The 24,170-nt window shown below is 42.3% G+C and overlaps 1 protein-coding gene across 1 annotated transcript in view; it reads right to left on the bottom strand.

Annotated features, from left to right (window-relative positions):
- Positions 1–1,193: 1,193 nt before the first annotated feature.
- The window catches only part of REPS2 (RALBP1 associated Eps domain containing 2), a gene marked incomplete at both ends in the record, with an annotated part of 101,189 nt that continues 78,212 nt past the window's right edge, over positions 1,194–24,170 (bottom strand). The window contains 5 exons of the mRNA XM_080342127.1: positions 1,194–1,262; positions 3,358–3,463; positions 5,559–5,704; positions 8,306–8,389; positions 19,999–20,063. Of these exons, the coding sequence (XP_080198253.1) occupies positions 1,194–1,262; positions 3,358–3,463; positions 5,559–5,704; positions 8,306–8,389; positions 19,999–20,063 (470 nt within the window). The remainder of the gene's footprint in view (positions 1,263–3,357; positions 3,464–5,558; positions 5,705–8,305; positions 8,390–19,998; positions 20,064–24,170) is intronic.

Below are 24,170 nucleotides of genomic sequence, written 5' to 3'. Positions count from 1 at the left end.
AAATTACCATGGAATTCAGTTGGCCTTGGATCACACACAGCTAAAAAAATTGATCTTTGCTTCTTCATTTAGAAACTAGATGGGCATTAGCAGCTCCATCCTATCAGCAGTATCTCCAGCAAGGTACAAAGGAACGTTAGCAAAAGCCTGTTGTAGAGGGCAATTACTTCCATCACACATTTTATAACCTCAAATATAGCACTTTTGGTGTCTTTCTTCTTTCGCAAATACAGTTCTTGTACACATCCTTAGAACAAATCAGCAGCTATTAAAACAACAAAAGAGACTAATAAAAATGCACATAGAACAGCTTTTATAAAAATGTCCAAAATGCATTTTTAATCTCTTGTTAGAAATACACTGTTGGTTAAAAAAAACCCAAACAAACAAACAAACAAAAAGCTATAAAACTAGTGATCTCAAACATGCTAAAAGTATGCAGAAGCACTGGCAGTTGCAAGCAAGTGATCAAACACTGGTGACAGGAAACAGTTATAGCTCAAAAAACATATATATATTTTTTGTAGTTTCCAAAATAATTAAATTTTAGTATTTTTTACTGTTCTCTCATATGATTTGAACTTACAAAATACCAGTTCTCTAGCATTAAAATACATCTGTGATTGCATAATAAACACTGCTAAGGAAATAATTATTCGACATGTGATTGCAGATAAAGACTGTATTTCTAGCAAGTTTTATCCCTGTAGTACATTAAACCCACAGGTACTCTACCATGATACAATCCTACAGGAATCAGTAACATCCAGAAGCCCATCTCAGATGATGAGTTTTAAATTTAAGCAAGAATTCAGGAATGCTGTACCTCTTAATGATAGGGGCAGGAGGTGCTGCCAAAACGTCTATAAATCAGGAATACTTCACATAAATAAAATACTACAAGGTTATACATTTCAGTGATAAACTGCATTTACACATTAGGCTGGGAAGAGGGAGGAAAGAAGGCAAAGCAACCCCCTCTGCTTAGAAACATCCAGCAGTCAGATTTTTGTTTTCTGTACCTTTTTGACCTACAAAGGCAAATGTGCACAGCAGGGTGAAGGGAGACCTGACAAGTTGGTCCTTCCCAGTGCCTCCACCACAGTGGAAACCCTGCCCAGACGGGGTCCTCTCCTCAGCAAGGCTGTCGGGACGCGTACTCCATTCTTGCCACTGCACGGCGGTGCAGGTGGTCACAAGACGGTGACGGGACGTAGCTGCTCCAGCTGCGTTTCCAAGGCAATTCGCTCCTTGTGAACCTCCTGCAGGAGGGAGAGAGAGGTACTAGAATTTGAGGGTACTTGCTTGCACCACCCTGCTCTGGTGAAGAGCAGTCAGGCAAACCACTAGCATTGGCTGGAGGCTCGGGGCTCTGCTGTTTAAGTAACTCTCCTTGTGGTCTCAAACCACCGTACACCAATGTCACACAACCACCTCACACAGCCAACCATTGTCTCCTCCTTAGAGTGGGGGAACATGGGGGCTCAGTCATAGAATCATGGAATCATAGAATGTCCTGAGTTGGAAGGGATCCACAAGGATCATCGAGTGCAACTCCTGTCCCTGCATATGACAACCCCACAGTTCACAACACGTGTCTGAGGGCGTTGTCCAATCTCTTCTTGAACACTGCCAGGCTTGGGGCCGTGACACCTCCCTGGGGAGCCTGTTCCAGTGCTCCACCACCCTCTGGGGGAAGAACCTTTTCCTCATGTCCAACCTAAGCCTCCCCTGGCACATCTTCCTGCCATTCCCTCAGGTTCTACCATTGGTCACCAGAGAGATCAGTGCCTACTCATCACTTGCTTGAGTGACCACAGTAAGGAGCACTCATCTGCTGGGCAGTGGAATCGTTTGAGATGGAGCGACACTGGCTGCAGGCTGGCAGTTTTACCAAAGAAAATGAGGTTATTTTGAAATCACATTTCCCTCAAAATGGCTTTTTGAGAATTTTTGGTTCACACAACCAGCCTCTTTCCTGTTGTAAATGAACAAGACTTCGCCTCTCTATGACAAATGACACAGGCTCTGCAAATCCACCTATTTGGCAGCTGCATCAGGAAGATCATCAGTCTCAGTAAGAAACTAATTGTGAAGGCTTGGGGATCAGCAACTTTGGGAAAGCCTCTCCTGACCTTGAGGCTGCCCCTACGCTGAGGGGCACCCAGCTCCCACTGACATCCCATCAAAGTGCTCCCCAGCCTGTGTGGGAGCCGGGTTGACCTGTGACTCCTCCAGGCTCTGGTACCCCATTTAGGCAGGCTCATAGCCCCAGCCTGGGAGTGCACCTGAATGCTCCCCGTGTCTGAGGGGCACCTGTCAAGTCTTCTGGTCCCTATAAAAATACCAAAGCCCTGCTCCATCAGAAAGCTTCCAGCCAGCAAACCGACTTGAAAAACAAGTTGGGTTTTCTGCTCCTGTGTGAACCCAGGCAAATCTCTTTGTCTTTACGTGCTTCCTTCACCCTACTGTAAAATACAGATAACAGCATTGGCCTGTTTTACGAAGGCCGGCGGGTTCAAGCATGCTGAAGATAGTGCATGGAAGCAGATAAGACCTGAGCCAAGGAATGATGGCAGTGTGCTGTCATTAAAAGCTTTCATCTCTGTGCTTATTTCAATTATTGTCCTGTATTTGGCTATGCTTTCAGTACAGAGCATTCACCCTGTATCAGTCTGGGGAGATCCTTGAAAGCCCATCAAGAAATTATGTTAAAGCAAAGTTGAACATGGAATCAAGCTTTCACCTTGACTGAAGAGAAAGTGTAACTGGGGATTCATCTCCATCTCCACATAAGCATGTTCATAATAAGCAAGGAAAAAAAAAAAGCCATAGTAGATGAAAAACTAAAGACTGTACTAGCTTTGGACTGAGAAAACAGGTACCCTAGTTGATATTTATAAGAAAACAGCTTCTTGAGAATATGTTAAAAGACAAGTCAGCAGGCATTAAAAACCAGTGCTAGATGTTCACATAAAACATGTTTTAACCAGTCCATGTATTCCAAATGCCTGATTCCAGGAGACAGTCATGTAGCACAACTGACCAGAAGACAAGAAATCTGCACTTGAATTGCTCTTGTGCACTAGGTGACAACATCACAGTATCAAACTTTTCAGAAAGACAAAGTTCACCCTTCAAACACACTCTAACTGCTACTAGAGCTGTAGGCCCATAGGTTATAACATTTCCTTGAAAGTCTCATCCTACCCACACATACAGTACAGTTATTCCCTTCCAGAAAGCAGGAAATAACGCAGTAGGTTGCACTTGAGAGGATGAACAAGATTCTCTGCTGGAGGTGACACATAACTGATTGCAGGGAGCTTTGTCACTGATTTTCAATGCATTCCTTACCTTCAGCTGCTGCTGGAGCTCACTGTTCAACCTGGCAAGCACAGCATTGGCTTCTTTGTTTTTTCGTATAGCAGTCTGAATAGCCCTTTTCTGCTTGGAAGACTGTCTGCCAGACAGATAAATACAAAACATTTCAATTAAGAGCCTCAAAACTAGCTGATGCCAGAAGACCAACCATCCATTTTGCATGTCTGCACCCTATACACACAGGACTACACTTCAAAGACAAGGTACAAACTACACATTTAAAAGAAAAATGTAACACTGAAATGAGATGTCCAAATCAGGTAGACTATTTGAAAGTAAAACAGTCACACTTGTTAACCTGAATGACAGAAATATTTTAGGCTGTCTCAATTATTTCAAAATCGCTGCATTCTGATTCAGCTTAAGAATAATCCCTACATAGCTGTACTTATTAAAACATCTTTGCTTCAGCTGTTTTCAGACATTTGCAGAGTTTAAAGGTTCAGGAACGGTTAACAGAAAATACAAAAATTATTCTATGCAGAAAGAAAGGACATCTGCATGAAAATACTATCTCAGATTTTTTGGAGCACTGCTGATTCTGGTGTTTCTTTACTTCAAAAACTAATCTTTCATTCAAGGCAGTCATTTCCATCAAAACCACCTAATGTCACAAATAGGAACAGGGAGATGGCTTATGGATCTTCCTCATATCTTGTGCTGCTTAACAAAAAGACTCCTCTCTTTATTAGTAGTAGTAGTATTACTCTATAGTCCATGGTAACTGATTTGGAGGAAATTACAGTTAAGCAGACAGGTACAAAGAGAGACAGCTCTGTTCATAAGGACCAACCTATTCCAAGAAACAGAGGTAATAACAGGAAAAAAAGAACGAAAACAAAGAAAATACTGGCTGAACATCCAAACCCTTTTCCAAATAGATTATTTTAAAGTTTTACATGAGGCATCAAGAGCTCTTTAACGACAAATTTGATGCAAAACAGATGCCCTATTTAAATAAGGTCCATAGCGGTACACAGTCCCCATTAGCTCTTTTCTCTTAGCAGAGCTGACAGTGCTGATCTTCACAACAGAATCTGTCTTGCAGCACAGGCGGGTCTTTATGCTGTTATCTTCCAGTGAACTGTCAGTTTTCTGCTTCATGATTTTCCTTCAAACTACTCTCCATAGGCTATAAAGTAATAATGGTAGGGAAAAAAATAAAAACAGGGACATATACCTCTGTGGTCATTTAAACATTTTAGGAAAGATACAGACAAGAGAGGATTAAGTCGAGACGCTAACAAATGCTGTTATCTTTCTTTGAACCACTACGGAATATGCGCTCCCACAGCACAAAATAGCACTTTACAGGCATCCTAGAAGTCTTATTACTTATTCTAATCTCCAATTATGCAGCACAGATTCAGTTTATTGATAAACAGTTTGCCAAGAACCACTCAACTGATTTGGGCAGCTCAGTTTTGTTTCAGACTGAACCAGCTGTCTTTGCAAGGCTTCGAGAGACGGCGGGCTATAATATTTGCACACTGCTTCAGTTGAGGGAGATCTATAGACCCAATAGGGCTTCAAGTGCCTTCATTTACTGTTTGTACAGCCCCTTCTCCACTGCTATTAAATAAATATATAGTGAAATCCCTACAAGTCTTTCTTGCTGACAGCTTCAACAGCTATATTTATGAGACTAAACAACACATGCTGGGTTCGGCAATTATCAGATTATCGCAAGTGGTCTATGGCTCAGCTCATACCAGTGGCGAGCTCCTTTCTAACCTGCCTTGCCACGAAGAAATATCACAAGGATATGACCAACACCAAGCATTTCACAACTCAATTGCCTAGGCATTCATCTGGTCATACCTGCCCACATGAACGAGCAAAATTCCAGAAGATATGTGCAAGGTAAAACCACACACAGAGCTAAAAGGAGTTGTGTTAGAGATGCTGGTTGAACAGCTAGGCTTGCTCTTCAGACACGTCTACCAGATACATGGTAGGACACTTTTGAAGAGGCTATCAATCAAACATCACCAACTTATACAGTCACTACTGACTTAGTTTGCATTTAAGACAACAGATGTAGATTTCGGAGACCCATTATCTTGTGAAACACTCACAAAACCAAGACTATTAAGCACAATATTATGCAAAGAGCAAAGCCTGCCACATCAGATCTCATGCTGCGGTTTAGCATGTTTGGCACAGGTTTTTACTTTTGGACTGGGAGATGAGGCTTGACGGCTGGCAGAGAAGAAGTCACACTTATAGTGGGAGAAAGCTCAGGGGTCTCCAAGCCCTGTGTCTCTGTCCGGAGCTTCCTGCGGGCAGGTTTGGAGGGCGGCTGAGCAATAACAACCTCCTGCAAGGGAAAAGCACAGGAACGTTAAGTCAGGCCATGTGTGTCCTGTCATTAGGCCAGGGAATGCTTGTGACACTGAAATTGCTGACAGCTGGCCTAAGATTTCATAATTTAAAGAGGTACAGAGCCTAATTCAAATTTGGTAATAGCCTCTCGGGTTTCTGCCTTTGATAAAAGGAACAACTCCTGCAATCCCTTAACGAATGAAATTATTATACTGGTGTTTTGTCTTCATCTGGATGACAGGCTCTGCAGAACTGGATTTGTGTTTGAGGAGGGAGGGGTATAAATACATATACTAGCCCCCAGCTGACCCAAATGCATGAAAACGAAAACAAGATTTATTTCTAATTATGCTCAGTTGGTAAGAATCAATCATCAATCACTTGTATCCCAACTTACTACCTCACCCATCTGGCATGGAGTATCTCCCTTCTCCCTTACATGAAGCAACACTTAAAATAGCTTAGAAATACAAATGTATACAATCATCCATCTAAAATTAACATGTTGGAAGTGTAGGAAGCCAGTTATTTCTCTTGGTAACTTACAAAGAAAAAATCTGTTTCATAGATAAAACGGAGTCTTGGATTTTTATTACTTCAGTGGTAAGAAGTGTTTTTGTTATTCTAAATTAAGACATCCTTTCTTCTGCAATGAGAACTAGTTTTAATGCTTTGTATCTATTTTAAATCTGAAATATAAATATATCCTTTTCAGTGTATTTTATTGTTAGATCTCTTTTACAAGGGATATAACTATTATTGTTCCACCTCATGAACGAGAAAACTAAGATTCAAAACGATGAAGTGACTTGACAAAGGTTATACGTTTAGTGTCGCAGTCAAGACCAGAGATGAAATTTTATTATCAATTGCACAGTGCACATTTTATTGGGCCACACTGTGTTCCTTACTATGTTTTGGCCAAATATTAATAAAATAAGAAAAAAATTCCAATGAGGAAGCTTTAATGACCCAGCAATCACGAAGGAAAAAGCCCAATGCTGTAGTAAGCAGCCTGACAATCAATAATTAGTATTAGATGGATTACAATTATTAGAGGAATTAGAATTGTAAGGAAACAAGGGTTTCAATGTTAAAAAACAGTTCTGTGATTACTGAAAAAAAAAATTATGAGATATTTTGATCAGGATATCTGCACATCAGCACTGCACAGATCGGAGGTAATATCCTGCTCTGAAATCCCACACATATGTGCAGCTTCATGCAAACACACAACATACAGCAAGTGAGGACCTAGCGTATGCCTTCTACAACCGCGCACGGGTGGGATGCCAAATGCACAATCCCAGCCTACCTTGAAATGCCAAGACCCTACCCAATCCACAGAATAAATTCCTCTTCTGTTTCAAATGCAATACTAGAAGAAAAGATCCAACACCTAAAAGTAGAGCCCTCCACAGGGCTCTTTGGCCGACTGCCGCTGCACCAGCCCTTGGAAGGTGGGTCAGCCCCACGCCATCAACCTGCATCCTCCATCCCACAGCCTGGGCTCCTCTGTATTTTAGGGAGGCAGGTGGGACAAGAGCAAGCATGAAGTAGGTGGACCACCAGGATTTCACTTCCCCAGCAGGGCCGCAAAGCAGAGTAATGAAGCAGCAGAGCCAGGCTAGTTGCAGCATGCGGTGAGCACAAGCAGAGCAAGGACGCTGCCTGAAAAGCCCTATCTCGTATAGGAAATCACGCCAGGGCATTTGTCTGTGCTCTCTGTTATGGTAAGAAGTGTGGTGATGCTCCCTGGGCAAAGTATATACAGCACCTGCCAACAGTTCTTGGTTGGGCTGAACAAAGGTCTTGCGGGTAGTTCCTGGCTGCAGAAGGTGCTGGAGGCAGGAGGATCTGTATTTGCCCTCTATCAAAAACTGTTCTGGTTGAGGCTGGTGGAAGGATCACAGAATGGCTGGGGTTGGAAGGGACCTCTGGAGATCAACTAATACAACCCACCTGCTAAAGCAGGTTCACCTGGAGGTGGTGGGAGTGTGACCAGGAGTAAGAAAAGGCTCACAGCCACTGCTAAGGCCACTCCACCCCTAAGCAAGACCCTGAGAAGAGCGTCACTGCAATACCAGTGTTTAGTTTATACAAATTATATGTTCATACAAAAACATGTAAGCAACTGCATACCTTGAGCAAATCTCTTCCAGTCTAAGTACATTCAGTAGCAGATTCTGACCTCCAGCTAACAGGTGTGTTTACATCAACACTGAATCCTCAGTAACTGGAAGCCAAGAGTGCGTCACAATTTGGAAGAATTACAGAGGGACAGGGGTCAAGTATAAGCAAAGTCTCTTTTGTCTCCCCTAAGGCTCCACAAGCCCCTATTGATTTGAAACAAATGGCGAGCTGCCTCTCTTAGTACACACACATCGACGCACGTGCGTTAAGAGCTTTCTTAATGATTTATCTGAGCTGATGTCACACGCAATGCCAGTTCTCTCCAGCGTCCTGACCTCCAGAGAAGGTAAACATGTAAAAACATAACCCTAAACCTCTATTTAATTGCTTTCATACTTAAAACAATCACATTTGTTGATGAAGGCAAATAACTCCACAATTGTACAATCTGTGTGGGTCTCACCTTTTTTGCTGAACTGTTTTCTTCTGCCTGTGATGGGGGTCTATTCATCTGAGGATGTAATTCAACCTCAGATACTTGCTCTGTCTGCAACAACAAATCAGTCATTGCTACACCCAGAAAATGACTAGCAGTCACATACAATAAAGTCAATGAAAGGAAATGTTATACACAAAAGAAAAGTTACTTTAACAATTCAACAGTAGGGGAAATGGAGATCTACGATGACAGCTGAATGGATGACATATGTCTTTTGCAGATTTTTAATGAAACAGGTTTTTTGCATTTTATTGTTTTGAGGAAACACGAGCAAAGTTTTCCTGGGAAGTGTTGGGAATCATATCTCTGAATGTAAGTGACCTAGTACTCACAATTTCTTCTAGAGTTACCTCTATGGCCTAAACACTCAGAGTAAAACTAAGGAGGGTGGATAAAAGCTAGAAACATCTTGGTTGCACCCTGTCACCTTTTTATTGCCTGAAACTGATAAAAATTCACCAGAGTAAGCCTCTCTCTGTCTCTGAAGTCTGCAAAGTTGGAGTGAGAAAGTCTGAATTATACCAAAAATTCCAGCAAAGTTAATAAAAAGAAAGTGACAGAAGAAGCCAAATAAATCTTCTTCCCTCCTCCCTTCTCACATTTCAAACAGAAACTGAGCTGCATACTCACCACACAGGTCTACGCTTTAGCAAAACAAAACACCCTCCCTCCAGCATATCTGACAATTAAAACAGTGGGTTAATCCCTTGCTTCGGCTCTCCCGAAATCATAGAATCCTAAAACAGTTTGGGTTGGAAGGCACATTCAAAGGTCATCTAGTCCAACCCCCTGCAATGAGCAGGGACATCTTCAACTAGATCAGGTTGCTCAGAGCCCCGTCCAGCCTGGCCTGGAATGTCTCCAGGAATGGGGCATCCACCACCTCTCTGGGCAACCTGGGCCAGTGTCTCACCACCCTCATCCTAAAAAATTTCTTCCTCATGTCTGGCCTGAATCTCTCCTCCTTTAGTTTAAAACCATTACCCCTTGTTTTGTTGCAACAGCCCCTGCTAAGTAGTCTGTCCCCGTCTTTCTTATAGGCCCCCTTTTGGTACTGGAAGGCTGCTGAAAGGTCTCCTCAGAGCCTTGTTTTCTTCAGGCTGAACAATCTGAGCTCTCTCAGCCTGTCCTCATAGAAGGAACATCTTTTGAGTTGCTTCACCAGGACAGGGTACAGCACATCAGCAAAGGGAGGGCAGCAGCATTGGAGCTGCTTGTCTGTGGGCACACTGACAGCAAACATGGTATAAAACACAGTGTGGCTGTTTTCTGTCCAGGAGGTATGGGCTGGCTCTCCAAGGTGAGGGAAGCAGACAGGAGCAGGAGACTGAGGGCACTTGGCATGGGCAGATGTCCTCTTCTACTCTTTCCCAACTTCTGCCAAGTCAGAGACAGGCTGACAACTGTTCCCAGGCAGGAGAGGCAACCTGCTATCCTGCTCCCTGCTCAAAAAAGGCTCCTTTCTACACAGGTGAAAGATGGCATTTAAAACCAAGTTCAAAGCAAACATTAAAGTGGCCAGGATTTTAGCCATAATAACAATAATAATAGCAACCTGTCGCACACTGAAGAACCTAATTCGCTGTTGCCAAGAGGTTTCTGCATAGACGCATCAAGCTCTGTAGCAGTCACAAGTTTCTCAGTGCTTAACTGAAAGTTAAACAAAAATGACAGCATGCACAGAATTTGGTATACTTTAAAAGGAGGGATTTCTATCATACCACTTCCATTTCTTCCATACTGCACACAATAAGAGCTGTACAGAAAGCTGCAAGGGAAAAGCAGCTGCCATGTTACTGCTGTTCTCCAACTGTACACTGTCAAACATGCACAGAGGAGGGAGAATTTTTTAAAAATGCATGTGAAATTCCTCTGGAGAGGAGGAAAAGACAAACCCACCCTGTAATTTTCCAGTATTATTTTAATATTGACATCTTAAATATTCAGATTTTAATAACTATTGGATACTAACATTTCAATTCTGGAAAGCTTTTCATGGGCTGAAGAGCTTCTTCTATAATGGTAGATTTCTGGCACAAATAAGAGAATGAAATGGAAAAAGCAAACTTTTTTCCTGTCTACAAAAGGCAAAGACCTTTAAAAGTGCATTTAATCCAACAGAGAGTTCCTTTATTAGCAAGCTGAATAGCCTAGAACCTGATTCCTACAACCACTTCAAAAATATTTGGTAAAAAAGAGGGCTCTAAGCACTGGTGGTAGTAACCTGGCAAAGTCCATGAGGCTTTCATGAATGATTTGGGGATAGCAAAGCTCAAATACCCAGAGCCTCATGACAAATTTGGGCCCAAACCACATCTTTGACAAATCATTCACTGAGGGACAGCAAGAGCAAACACAGTCTTCCAGAGAGCCACATAACACACATCCTACAAACTCCTTATGGTATAGTTTTGCTACACAACACAGAGCAATGAAAGAAGTATGTGAGAGTCAGCTGTCAACGACCTTTCTAGGACAGGGAGCACTAGATGCCCCCCTACCTTGGCCAGGCAGGTGCTTTCTGGTGCTCACATGCTTGTTGGAGTTTAGACTAAACCTTACATCAAAAAGAATGATACAGTAACTTATTCCACAGAACAAAAAAGAACTGAGACCAACCTCATATTATTTGTGCATAGATAAATCACAGCTTTTCAAGAACCACTGTGTTCAAACAGCACAGAAGTAACTAAATAGAGCAGTACTCCGCAAGGTCAATTGCAAATAAGCAGGAAAACTGAAATCACAGTAAGATAAAGAACCTGGAGAGGAGGAGAAAAAAAAAAAAAAAAAAGAAAGAAGAAAACAAAACACCAAACTTTTGCAGATACTCCCCCACTCCCCACACTTTTTTTTTTTTAATGGTCTCATTGCAGGAGAATACCGTTTTAAACTGAAAAGGGAAGAAAAGGGTAAACTTTGTGTTCTGGTGGAAGCAAATATAAATTGGACTGCTGATGCCAATAAGGGTAAGATTTCAAAATTTCCAACAGTTTGGTATCGCAGCTCCTCCTGAGGCAAGATACATTTATTTTTTTTACTAGCTGAGTGCTGTGATGTGGCTGTCAGCCCAACAGCCATGGCAACCGCTGGGCTGCAGGGCTGTGGTACCCGCTGGCTGAGGTTGGGCTGCTGGGACCTGAGAACGGCAAAGTTCTGCAACATGGTGGTAAAAATAAATAAATGGTTACATTTGACCAAGAAAGGAAAAAAAAGAAAGAAAAAGAAAAAAAAAAAAAGGAAAAAAACTAGTTCTGGTGATGCAGCTCATGCATAATGAATAATACCAAGTGACTGCCGCGTCCCTGAAGTGCCACCTAGTGGCATGTGGGACAGGCCTTCTCGGAGTGATTTGCTTAGAGGAGGGCACCAAAAACCTGCTGTCCGCACTACTCACAGGCTGCAGACGGAGCCTGCCCCCTGGGGTGGGCAGACAGGCTGGGCACGGTGAGCCCCCACCGGCTTTTCGCGGAGTCTCAACTCCTTCATGCAGAAGCCGGGTCTACACGTTAACGCTCTGCTGGCAGAGCTACAAGCTCACCTCTACAAAAGATCTCCATTCCTCAGAGCCATGTGCCTCTGACACAAGAGCCCAAGGTAAAAAAATCGGCATGCTGTTGCAGGGGATTTTGTTCAGGGACCGAGAGCATTTAACTCTGGCAAAGATCTTTTGTGGAACTGCAACATGCATCAGTGCAAAGGTTTGCTGATTCAGCTAGCCCAACAAAGTCCTCTAGGCAAAGACGGAGGGGCTTTGCACATATGTTTGCAAGTTGATGTCTCCCCACACTCGCTCCACACAGATTTTAAAGGAAAAATAACTCCTGTTTTTTCTTTTGGCAGTGGGATTCTTCAGAGATATCCTTCACTGAACTGGACATGGGGTGGAAGCCAGTCCCTGCAGCCTTTTGGTCATGGGCAGAGTGAGACTCGCTCCAGGACACTCCCATCCAAGCCCCAAGTGTAAGGAAAAGGTGATCCACCAGAAACAGCTGAGGAGCCTTCACTTTAGTCCTTCATTGTTTTTTATACCATGCTTATTATATTCCTTGGGCATCTTATTTCTCATTCAGAAGGATGGCAGTGAACTGCCTGCCTGCATCACAGGAGTATCATAGGAAGCTTCTCACCATTATATTAGGGTTTAAAATTATTCAGTGCTACTTTATAACACTGAGGCTTTATATATAAAGCAATACATCCTTCCAAAGGAAAGTTCAGCTACGGCAGTGTAAAAGTGCGTAACTAGAAGTGCCTCATGCTGGTAGGGCTGGGTCCACATCCAGAGTTGAAGTCCCTGGGCAAAGAAAATCCTACTTACATGTACTACCAGCAGCACAAAAGAGTTTGCAGATCAGTCCGAGCAAAGGGGAAAGACGAGTAAGTGACCACAGAAAAGAGCAAGTCAGTGTCCTATTTCAAATCTCCTGAAGAGCTTCTCCTTGGAAAGACCAAAGTCCAGGTATTAATAGGTGGTATCTCTTTTTTCCCCAGTGCAATCTCATATTTTCTAGGACAAGCTATACCCTCCTTGTTCTTCCAGGCAGAAGACAGAACTGGCTAACAAACTTTTTGTAGAACAGCATTGGCCAGAGACCAGCCTCTGGCCTATGGCCAATATTGAGCATTAGGACAGATAATTCCTCATCATTAAGGAGAGCATTATGAATCACAAATGCTCATTATTTCATCGCATGATCCTTGACCAGCCATTCATAATCTCCTCGCTGCTCCATGTGATGATACTTAACAGTACCTTTCTAAAAGAATATGTAACGCTCACTTAAGCACTAAGTGCTTCGAAAGCCTCAGATGAAAGATTTTCGTGACTGTAAGAGAATGCATTACCTTACAACTGGTTCTTCACTTACATTTCCAGTTCTTTCACTTTGCAATGCTGGATTACATGTAGATTTCACACCCATTTTTCAAGACAATCCATAACTGATCTTCCAGAACAGAAAGTCTATGCAGAGCTTTCACATTTCTGTCACCTAAGAGCCTGTTTGCAAGAGGGGAAGTATATATTCAATCTTTCCTACAATTCAGTCTCACCCACAGTTATGCTCCAGGCTAACTTTACACATAGAAATAGTCCCATTGTAGTCAATGGCACTACTCAAAGAAATGAAATTATCTCTGTGCATTCACAGGAATAGCCCATAATCATTACCTATACAGAGCCACTGCTTAGCTTTGCAAAAAAAGTATTGAGAACAGCTTATCTCTAAGAAATAGTAGGGTACTAAATATGCTTAACGCTCAGTATGTGCCCATTGCAATCTTCTATCATCTCTACGTAAGTTCATTTAAAAGGTATTTTGGTCCGTTCTAAACATTCATATTTTTTCACTTAATGCCAATTTCTAAGAAGATGTCTCAATTCCAGTTTCTACAAGTCTTGCGCATCCCACACTGAATCATCAATTCTTTTTATTGCTTGTTACAGAAACTGAAAATGATAGGACCAAAAAAAAAAACCCATAGGGATGCAAATGCAACAAGCTGCCAGGGTCTTAGAGTGTTGCCTGCTTTCTCAGCACTGTGCAGCCCTGAAGTTTTGATAAGCTTTTTCTTTCCCCAAGCTATCTGAAGGATAGTGATAAGGTTGAGGAAAAAGGCAGTAAATACAAATAAATTGCTGCAATGTTCAGCCCATTTGCAAGGAAAGAATAGGACCCAGATGGAAGCATTAACAATCTGTTTTAATACCCTACTTCCACAAAACCAGATTAACGTAAGCTAGAAAGGCATATGTGCATTCCACTAGAGATATACGCATTGGATTCTCAGCTTTTTTCGTCGTTGTTTTCACGATCAATGTGAAGCCAAATTCAAAAATTATTATAACACATTTTAATTAAGATACTCATCCTTCTTCCACTCTCACAGAAACCTCTTTAGAAAGGATTTTATGGCATCCATCAACTACTTCCCAAATTCAATTTTAACTGTGCTACTTTTCGCCACTTCTTAAACCGTAATTTATTTTGTCTGGCCATTTTAGATTTAATATATAATTTCCATGAGAGGAAGATAATCCACTTGTATTATATTAAAGTGGCAGATGGCAAAATCTTTCATGTTATAGAAGATTTTCAGTTTTATTACAGTTACAGACTTCTTCAGTACCTATTGCACTGATTATACAACATACGTTATTCTGCAGCCAAAACAGGAAAGATGATAAAAAAACCCCACCATATACTTGCACAGGGGTTGTAAATGCAAGCTAAGAAAGATATGTCTTTGGTTTAATAAAAAATGGTTGTCTGAGAGAATAACACTGTTTATACAAATAGCATGCTGCCAAAAGTAAAACCTTAGGGTTGGGGTTTTTTTATTTCTGTAACAAAAAAGTTCCTCCCCATAAAGCTCCAGTTGTCCCGCCAGCATTTGAAATTCCTCACATAATTTTACAGAGTAAGAAGGTGCCTCAGTTGCCTGACCATTTTCTCCAAGCAACCCCTTAACGGAGATAAGCAAACCCTACCTCATCCTCCAAGTATCTTGGTTTTACCCAAAGACACCTTGGCGGTGGGGAGGGCCCCCCAGACCATCCCCCGGCATGGAACTTGCACATGGCCCTGCCATTTAGGAGGCCAAGAGGTCTCAGCAGGACGGACAGGAGGCCTTCTCCACCTCTCGGGGCCACAGATCACAGTGGGTGCATGTGTAATGGAGAGTTACAGTACCAGCCTGAGAGGAGCCCTGTGCTCAGGGCTCTCCGTGGATTCAGCAAAACATGGAGGCACATTAGTTGAGACAATTTCTTGACCTAGGTCCCAGTTTTCACTTGCAGCTCTGGATGACGAATGGCCAAAAAGCTTCAAGGAATTATGAAGTACTGAGTAACACTTGGAGAGCAGAACATTCAATGTGTCAAAAAGAATAGTACCTTCGCTTTCCAAAGCCACCAGGTGCCTGTGACTGGGTTGGGTGACCTCACCATCATCCCTCACAGCACTTTGTTTCCACAATTTCAGCAAATCTATAACATCTAATGGTAGCAACAGCCACTAAACCGACAGCCTAACTCTGAGCTCATAATACCACACTGAGATTTTAATCTTCAGGGCTGCACTGCACTCAGGATCCTTCAAATTTGTAACACTAAGAGCTGCCTACCTACTCCACCACTTTGCCCTCATCCGTCTTCAGCATTTGTCCAAACAGCCAGCGTGGAACCAGTCGGAAAACCAGGTCTCAAGATCTCCAGAAATAAAATTCCAGCACAAACCAGTATAAATTTACAAAACCAGCAGGCTTAAAATTTAGACTCTGGGAAAGAGATGAGGAACATCAGTTTTTTCAGCCAAGATACACAAGGTTTTCTTACAGGCTCACTGTTTTCAAATCCCCTTATATAGCACAGGCAGGACTGAAGATACGCCTTCATTACTGGACAGGAAGGTACCAAAATAGAGTAATTTAAATACAGGAATGTTGATCTAATTGGGCAATGTTGCACACAGTGAGTTGATGTTGGATAAAATCCTAAAGTTATATTTGCTCTTTAGTGTTCATCCGTAATTCCTATTAGCATAAATATGCTACTAAATCTCCCACAGTAAGCAGCTGTGGTAAATTACTTCTGTAGGCTTAAATGCCAACAGTAATAAGGTATTATTTGTTTTTCCATTAAAAAAATAACAACAGAGGCTTCTATAAGATGTGCACACTTGCTTGGTTTCAGTGAAGTGCTACTTATAAGAATCTAAAGTTATTTCCTATCTGATATCTGTGTCACTGCAAATCAGCAACATAGCCATTGCCTTCCTATCATGATTCTTACTGCCTCCAATTTACATAAATTTTGTATGTACAGTCCTGGGTCCGCACAAAAGTTTTGGGATCACCTTCATGCCATTTCTCCTTGATGACTGAAATTTCCTGTTAAGTTAGGAACACAGGATCAGGAAAAATTACCCAAGCCACTGAATCCAGTCCTCTACAAGCCCGGAAAGAAAAAAACAAACAACAAAACAAAACCAAAAAACCCCACACCAAACCAAACAACAACAACAACTACCAAACAAGCCACTGTACTTCAACGAGCTACAGGTTATCTGTTCTATGCACCATCACTTGGGGCGTGGGGATGATGATGGGGATGACACAAAAACCACTAAAAACTTAAAAAAATATATATATTTAAAAGAGTAGAAAAGCCACAATGGCACCAAGTCATTGGAAGTAAGCAAGAGAGATAAGGCACTGCCAGTGTCCTAAGTCTGTAAAATAGCTTGTAGCGTATTAAATATTTGTGGTCTGAAGAAACAGGGAAACCAATATAGATAAAATTATCCTTAAATCCAAGCAGCTCCTGCAGACTTGCTATGTGTGAGATGTGCTACTAGGGATTACAGAAGGTGTCAGAAAAGTTACACACAGTAGTAAAAGGAAAACACTTCAAAATAACGTATTAACCAAACCAAAACTCTAGTCTTTATATAAGCCTGTTTCTGTACATAATCTTTCCAAGTGCCCTTTACAGAATTTAGGCAAAGCTTGCGTTACTTTATTTTTCTAACAGGAAAGCAACATGAATTGAGGATTCTAATAAAGCATTTCATACTGCATTTCACAACGTTTCACTGGAAACATCAATTCAAAACGGCTTGCAGAGCAGAGAGATATGGGCAGGAATTCGGGTTGAAAGATCGCAAATTGGAGGTAACTATGTATCCACATAATGTTAACTTGCCTTTTGTCCATCTTTATTTATTACATTTATTTACAGTCATTGCAGGATCCCAGGACTCGAGCCTCTCACAGTAAACCTGTGCACCCACTGCACTCTGGAGTCAAGGCCACAGCAGTATGAGAAGTTCTACCTTGTGCTTTGCTCACCCCCGATACAATCCTTTTTCCTCCTTATTCAGCTGACTGCACTGTGGAGGCAGAGTTGGACGTGGACATGATTTAATAAGTTTGTGATATGGCTAGAGATGTTTGGCACACTGTGAATAAACAGTGTTTCAGTAACTTATCAAGCTTGATTACCTTGGAGGATCTGACAGGAAAAATAATGTTTTCCTAAAGGTTGAAGCAAATTCTACTAAAAACAACAGCAAGCCAGGACCAAAGTAAAGATGCCATTTCTATATTGCTATTGATTAAGCTCACAAGCGGACTTCTGCTCCACTGAAATATAATACCAGCCCCTCAGTACGTCTCTTTTACGCACTTTGGCCTTTACATCCCATGAGCCTTTTAATCTCACTCTAAAAAGCCAACTGATTCAGGCTGCTTCTCAGTCATCCATAGAAAACTGCAGTCCTCAGAAGAAACTATTTCCCTCTCCTCCTCCGTCAACTGGTTTCCAAAGCTGAGCCAAAATAATCACACCGTGAGCATACTTATACTGTGCACAGCCACCTGAAATATGTGGGGTTCACTTCATTTCCAAGCTACATTTGTCATTGACACTGCTTAACTGCAAGCATGTAGCAAAATGTTATGGCAATAAAAAAGGATTTTCAATAACATCGTTGAAAAATACGTTAAAACAGAAATTTAAGAAGAGTATGGTAAATCTTGAAACAGGAAAAAGCTGAATGTGTCATTTCAGCATCACGGCTTTCCTTCAGTTCTTGATCTTGCCTCAGTTTTGAAAGCAGATCCCTCCCTCCAATTTCTTCATGCTCTTTAAATCAAGGGCCCCACTTGACTAATGTAATCCATATGCCTACTGTTGCGTACACGCTGTTCAAGAGGGTCAGCTCAGCTGAATTACGACCCCATCACATGTACTTCCCTACCGTCTGTTACCTTTATTACAGAAAGGCATGCTTGGTGATAAAATAAACAAGTGACAAGTGTGAAGTTCATTATGTTTTCAAGAATCAGTTTTATGTACATTTTTGCTAAACATCAAAAAAATAATATTTTGATGATATATTTAAGTATCTTTAAAAATAATCAGAAATTAATTAAATGCAAGTGATGTGTGTAAGCAAAGCATCAGTTACATATTCATAACTGAGCAGACACAGAAGCCACTCTTTTATTTCAGAAAACAGACTTTTATATTGGAGAGGACTGGATCAACAATTTCACATGAGAATCTCCTTATGTTTAGTTTTAGAAAAGTCCTATACTCTACATGACCCAGTGTAGGATGAACAGTTGTCTCAGTATTTGTGATGTGATGAGGAAGCTGCTGGACATGTATAAATAAATAAAAATCTCACCTCACAGCCCTGCTAAGGAAAAACAAACGTGTTATATCATAGGACAAGAAAATTAACCTTGCTTGAAAAAAATAGGTGTTTTTTTTTTCTCCAAGAACAGGATTTGTACATTTGCTGCTTCTCCCGATGGCAGTGAAGGGGCTCGCGCTGCATGGAGCTGGCACAAGCGCAAGAAGCAGCAGGAGGGTGAGGGCTGGGGTGGGCAGCACAAGGCAGGAGCTGCACTGTGAGACGGAGGCAGCCAGCAGGCAACGCTGCTCTCCCGGGAATGTCAGGCAAAGCAGGAAGGTGATGGGTGCGCTGAGGAGCATGTGCCATTAGCGGGACAGCTAATCCCATAGTGACTTGGGGGAAGGATGCAAGTTCGAACCAGAACATCCTACAGTCCTGGAGGTGGAAATAGCTGCACTCAGATGCTCACCTATGCATCTTTTAAACACCTTCGGGGATGGTGACTCCACCACTTCCCTGAGCAGTCTGTTCCAATGCCTGACAACACTTTACATGGAGAATTTTTTTCCTCATATCCAAGCTAAACCTCCCCTGGTGCAACCTGAGGCCATTTCCTCTTGTCCTATCACTTGTTACCTGAGAGAAGAGACCAACCCCCTCCATGCTACAACCTCCTTTCAGGTAGTTGTAGAGAGCGATCAGGTCTCCCCTCAGCCTCCTTTTCTCCAGGCTGAACAGCCCCAGTTCCCTCAGCTGCTCCTCATCAGACTTGTGCTCCAGACCCCTCACCAGCTTCGTCGCCCTTTTCTGAACTCTCTTTCTTATATACCTCACCTAAAGGAGTTATATATGAACCATACTGCTGCCTAAGACTTAACAGAGTCAACAACATAAAAAGAACAAGATTCTGATCCTCCATAATTTCTTAAAACCTGAAGACGTATCTGGATGCAGATAGGCATGTTTTAGTTGATTTGCATTGTGCTGTGGCTGTGTGGTGCTCTAAAAACAAACAAAAACCCATCCAGAACCACACCACTAATGGTTTGAAATTTAATAACATAACTGACACAGCATTGCTTCCTTTCAGCATTATTTTTCAAACCCGTGGCTCAAATACACTCTTTCATGTTGTGGCTCCCTTAGCAGATGCCCTCTGAGCATTTGAAGCTTGAGAAGCAAATAGCAGGTATCAAGCCCATGCCCTTCAGGCATGAAACTCTTATTAGCAGACTAGCCTTACTGGCCTTTAATTTACAGTTTTGTCTAGTGGATGCATGTCAGCTCCACCACAAAGAGATTTAATTACTCTGTAATTTGACATTGCAACACAATGGCTAGACAGACCAATGAAAAAGGACATGTAGGGAACTGCAGAGCAAACTGCAGATGTGCATTAACTTGGAAGCAAGAACAACTGCCCTGTCCAAGCCAACTGATGCTAACCACTGCAACAGTAACATAAGTAAGTCAATAATACACAGCAAAGTGCCAAACCTTTGTCCATACCTGAGATAAGGAAGGTCGAGGGGGCAGTGCAGGTGGTGGTGGGGGCAGCCAGCCAGACCTCACAGCTGAACAGCAAGAGAAGAAAAAACAAACAAACTGCATGAATTCCAAATAAAACCAGAATTAATTTCCATTATAATTCCTAGTGAAGAGGCAGTATTCAGTATTTTAATAACAGAAACCAAACCTGAACTTTATTGAGCAAAACCCTGTTTGAAATAACTTCGTAAGCAGTGAATGAGTAGTGATTTAATTGCTGTAATAACCCACAATGTTATGATAAAAAGCAGAGATGGAATCCAGTCAGCCACAAAAGCTGTATCTGAAGCAATCCAATTCTGGTTAAATAACTCCAGAAACAGGGTTTACTTGTCCTTTGTCATTAACAATATTGCCTTTTTTAAAAGTGATGCTTTAGCATCCAGTGTAGGCATTAGCTTTCACTCCAGATAAAACATGCTATGTGATGGAGTATAGCCTTAAAAAGAAAACATCTACCATGGAATTAATAGGACAAAAGCCTAAATGAACCAAAAGAAATCCATTTTTTTGGCTATATGTTTGTATTTGCATGTTATTACTCACTGGAGGTATTTCAGAGGGAGGAGGAGAAATAAGGGGAGGAAGACAAACCCTAACAGTCAGATCAGGCCCGTTGAACATAACACAACACCAACTTTTAGTGTGAGCCTGCACAAAGGGAGAATAACAATCACATAGTTCCAGCTACTGTATTTCTCAGTTTCCTTACAATACTGAAAACTCATCATGGGACAAAACTACGGAACAGATGGTGGTTTGCAAAGGCAGCTGCAGAGAGAAGGACTAGGCTGGCACACGGACACCAGCCAGGACTGGTGGGAGCCCTTAGCTGGTCACCCTCCCCAAGTTCCCATCACACGGAGTGTTTGGCACTTCCACTGGCAAAGGTTCATTTTGCACTGGTGGTTATTTGTGTAGTAAAAATAAAAAAAGCAATATTAAACTTAGAAATGCATTTTACCACAATAATGCTAAGTGAGCAATTACATTTATACACTTTTTATTTCCATACATACTTTTAAAAGCCACAAATACCATTATAAGCTTTGTTACAGCTTAGCCATTTACATATTTTATGTGCCAAGTCTAAAAATGTCTACATGGTTAAAAATACAAAGACAAAAGATATTAACCATTAGGGATAACAGCGACAATAAAAATGCGTGGGTGAAAATATTGAGAACAGTCATATTGACTATATACAGTTCCAAAGAGGCTTATAATATGCTTATTTTATTTATTTATTTATTTATTTATTTTTTACATCTTCTGTATCATCTCTTGAATCAAAATTAAACCTAATAACATGGCAGACAGCACCAAAGAGAGGTCAAACAACTAAAACCCAACTTAGGTTAAGCAAGGGAGCCACTAACACTCCCACAAGTGTAAGAGATTTGAAAAAAACATAGTCATTAGGATCCCTTCTCTTACATTTAATTAGTTCTGCTTATTAGGTCACTGCAATACCAGCACAATGTTGTCTGTCGTTTCTGTGCAACTAAGCTTTAGAAAGGAACAGTAGAGCAAGAAACCTTCCTTCCCCTTAGTCTGAACTTCAGATCATTACTTCATTTATCTGAGCACTGGCAGTGGCTTTGGCAATTACAGCTAATAACACTATTTGAAAACCCCATCAAACACAAATACCAGTACTCTGTTGGTCCATCAGCTGCACATCGCAATAGCCGACAAGTACGTATGCTCAACATGATACATTTATCTTCAGGAAACCTTGTGGGAACTGTGCTGCGTTGCTGCATGGAAAACATCTGTGGGCACCTTGCTTGCCCACCACCACTGGTGATTATCCCTACAGGGGTATCATAGAATCATTTTGGTTGGAAAAGACACTTAACAGCATAGAGTCCAACCATTAACCTAACATTGTCACTAAACCACGTCCCTAAGAACCTCATCTATATGTCTTTTAAACACCTTCAGGGATGGCAATTCAGCCACTTCCCTGGGCAGCCTGTTCCAATGCCTGACAATCCTTTACATGAATAAGTTTTTCCTAATATCCAAGCTAAACCTCCCCTGGCGCAACTTGAGGCCATTTCCTCTTATTCTATCGCTTGCTGCTTAAGAGAAGAGACCAACCCCCTCCATGCTACAACCTCCTTTCAGGGAGTTGTAGGCAGCGATCAGGTCTCCTCTCAGCCTCCTTTTCTCCAGGCTAAACAGCCCCAGTTCCCTCAGCTGCTCCTCATCAGACTTGTGCTCCAGACCCCCTCACCAGCTTCGTTGCCCTTCTCTGAACTCTTTCCAGCACCTCAATGTCTTTCCTGTAGTGAGGGGCCCAAAACTGAACACAGGATTCAAGGCGCAGCCTCACCAGGGCCGAGTATAGGGGGACGATCACTTCCCTAGTGCTGCTGGTCACTCTAGTTCTGATACAAGCCAGGATGCTGTTGGCCTTTTTGGCCACCTGGACACACTGCTGGCTCATTTTCAGCCACCTGTCAATCAACACCCCCAGGTCCTTTTCCTCCAGGCAGCTTTCCAGCCACTCTTCCCTGAGCCTGTAGCACTGTCTGGGGTTGTTGTGCAGGAACCGGCACTTGGCCTTGTTGAACCTCATACAATTGGCCTCAGCCCAACGATACAGCTGGTCCAGAACACTCTGTATGGCCTTCCTACCATCCAGCAGATCAACACTCCTACCCAGCTCAGTGTCATCTGCAAACTTACTAAGGGTGCACTCAATCCCCTCATCCAGATCACTGATAAAGATATTGAACAGAACTGGCCCCAATACTGAGCCCTGGGGCTCTCCAGAGAGCTACAAAGTCATGGGGAAGCAGTAATCATGCACACTTTCAAGTCTCTGGCTGCCCAAACACGAAACTATGGAGCAAATCGCTGCCCTGAGTGTGGTGGTCCCCAGGAAGGGGCGCGTGGAACTGGAGTCAGTGGTGCTGTGAGCAGGCACCAGCCCCAGCAGCTCCCTTGGCTCTTCCAAATGCACATAGCCTCCTCCAGGGTTCAGCATTTGTGTATGTGCTGGTTTACACTCCCGCAGGCCCTTCAAAAGCTTTACTGCAAGAGCTGCATCCATTAGGAACCGGCCTCAACTTCAGCTCTAGAAGATACAGCATTTACTGTCCTTGCTCCCTGGTTCTACAATCCCAGTGATATACCCAGGGAAGCAGCAGTGTAGTCTTTGTGCAGAAAGGTGCTGGGCTTGCTGGAAAAGCATCTCTTGAAGTGGTTGCACACACTGTGAAAGACCACAAGTCTCCTGGGATTTGGCCAACAAAATTCCAAAGGGAAACTAATTTTTCTGTAAGATGGTCAAACCAAAAAAAAGAAAAAGCCACCAACAAAAATCTGCACCCCTAAAAACTGCTGCTTCAGCTTTCAAAATACAACATATATGAATTTAGCATTAAAGATGTTAGATGCTTACACCACATGAATTTGACCCAGTTTCCTGTTTTTAATCCTACAAATTTTAACTTAAGCTACTCATGGAATATTCATAAAATTCCTGCTGTTGCAGAGCATCTTCGGCCTGTTGTTAGAAGGAAATCATGCTCATGTGAGTCCAACTGTTAGAGAGAAGTTAGCTGATTTTTGAAGACTCATAACAACTTATAAAAAAGCCCTCACTTTCTTCTCCACAGGGCAATGGCAACATTTTAATGACGGATGCTGCATGCTTCAGCCTTCTCTAGCATTACTACCCTAAAAGGGGGCAATAGGTGTATCAGCAGATGACTTGTCATATTAGGCTATTCCAGAATGCCTGCCCTCCTGGGAGACCGCTCCACACAGACTGGCTCTTGCTATTAGAGACAGTTCACTGCAGTGGCTCTGAAAGCAGACACAAATACAAGGGGAGTTCTGTTTCCAAAATGAAAGTAAGTACCCTGGGATAGAGCAGCAACAAGGCAAATGTCATATTTCCACGTGCAGGCCTCAGAGCTTGGATAAGCTGCACGCCATTGCTCTCTGAAAACAAGTCTTCACACCCTGCACAAAAGCAGAGGGAGCTGGAGGGAGCAGGATGGGTCTCACAAGGGTTGTCTCATTATTGAGCAGCTTGCTGGCGTTCACACCAGGGTGAGCAAGGTATTATACAGCAAATCTCCAAGACAGCACTGTGGAAATCCAATACAGGTACC

The sequence above is a fragment of the Nesoenas mayeri genome, assembly GCF_963082525.1.
Source record: "Nesoenas mayeri genome assembly, chromosome: 1".
NCBI lineage: Eukaryota > Metazoa > Chordata > Aves > Columbiformes > Columbidae > Nesoenas > Nesoenas mayeri.
This window is presented reverse-complemented; position numbering and strand designations above follow the sequence as displayed.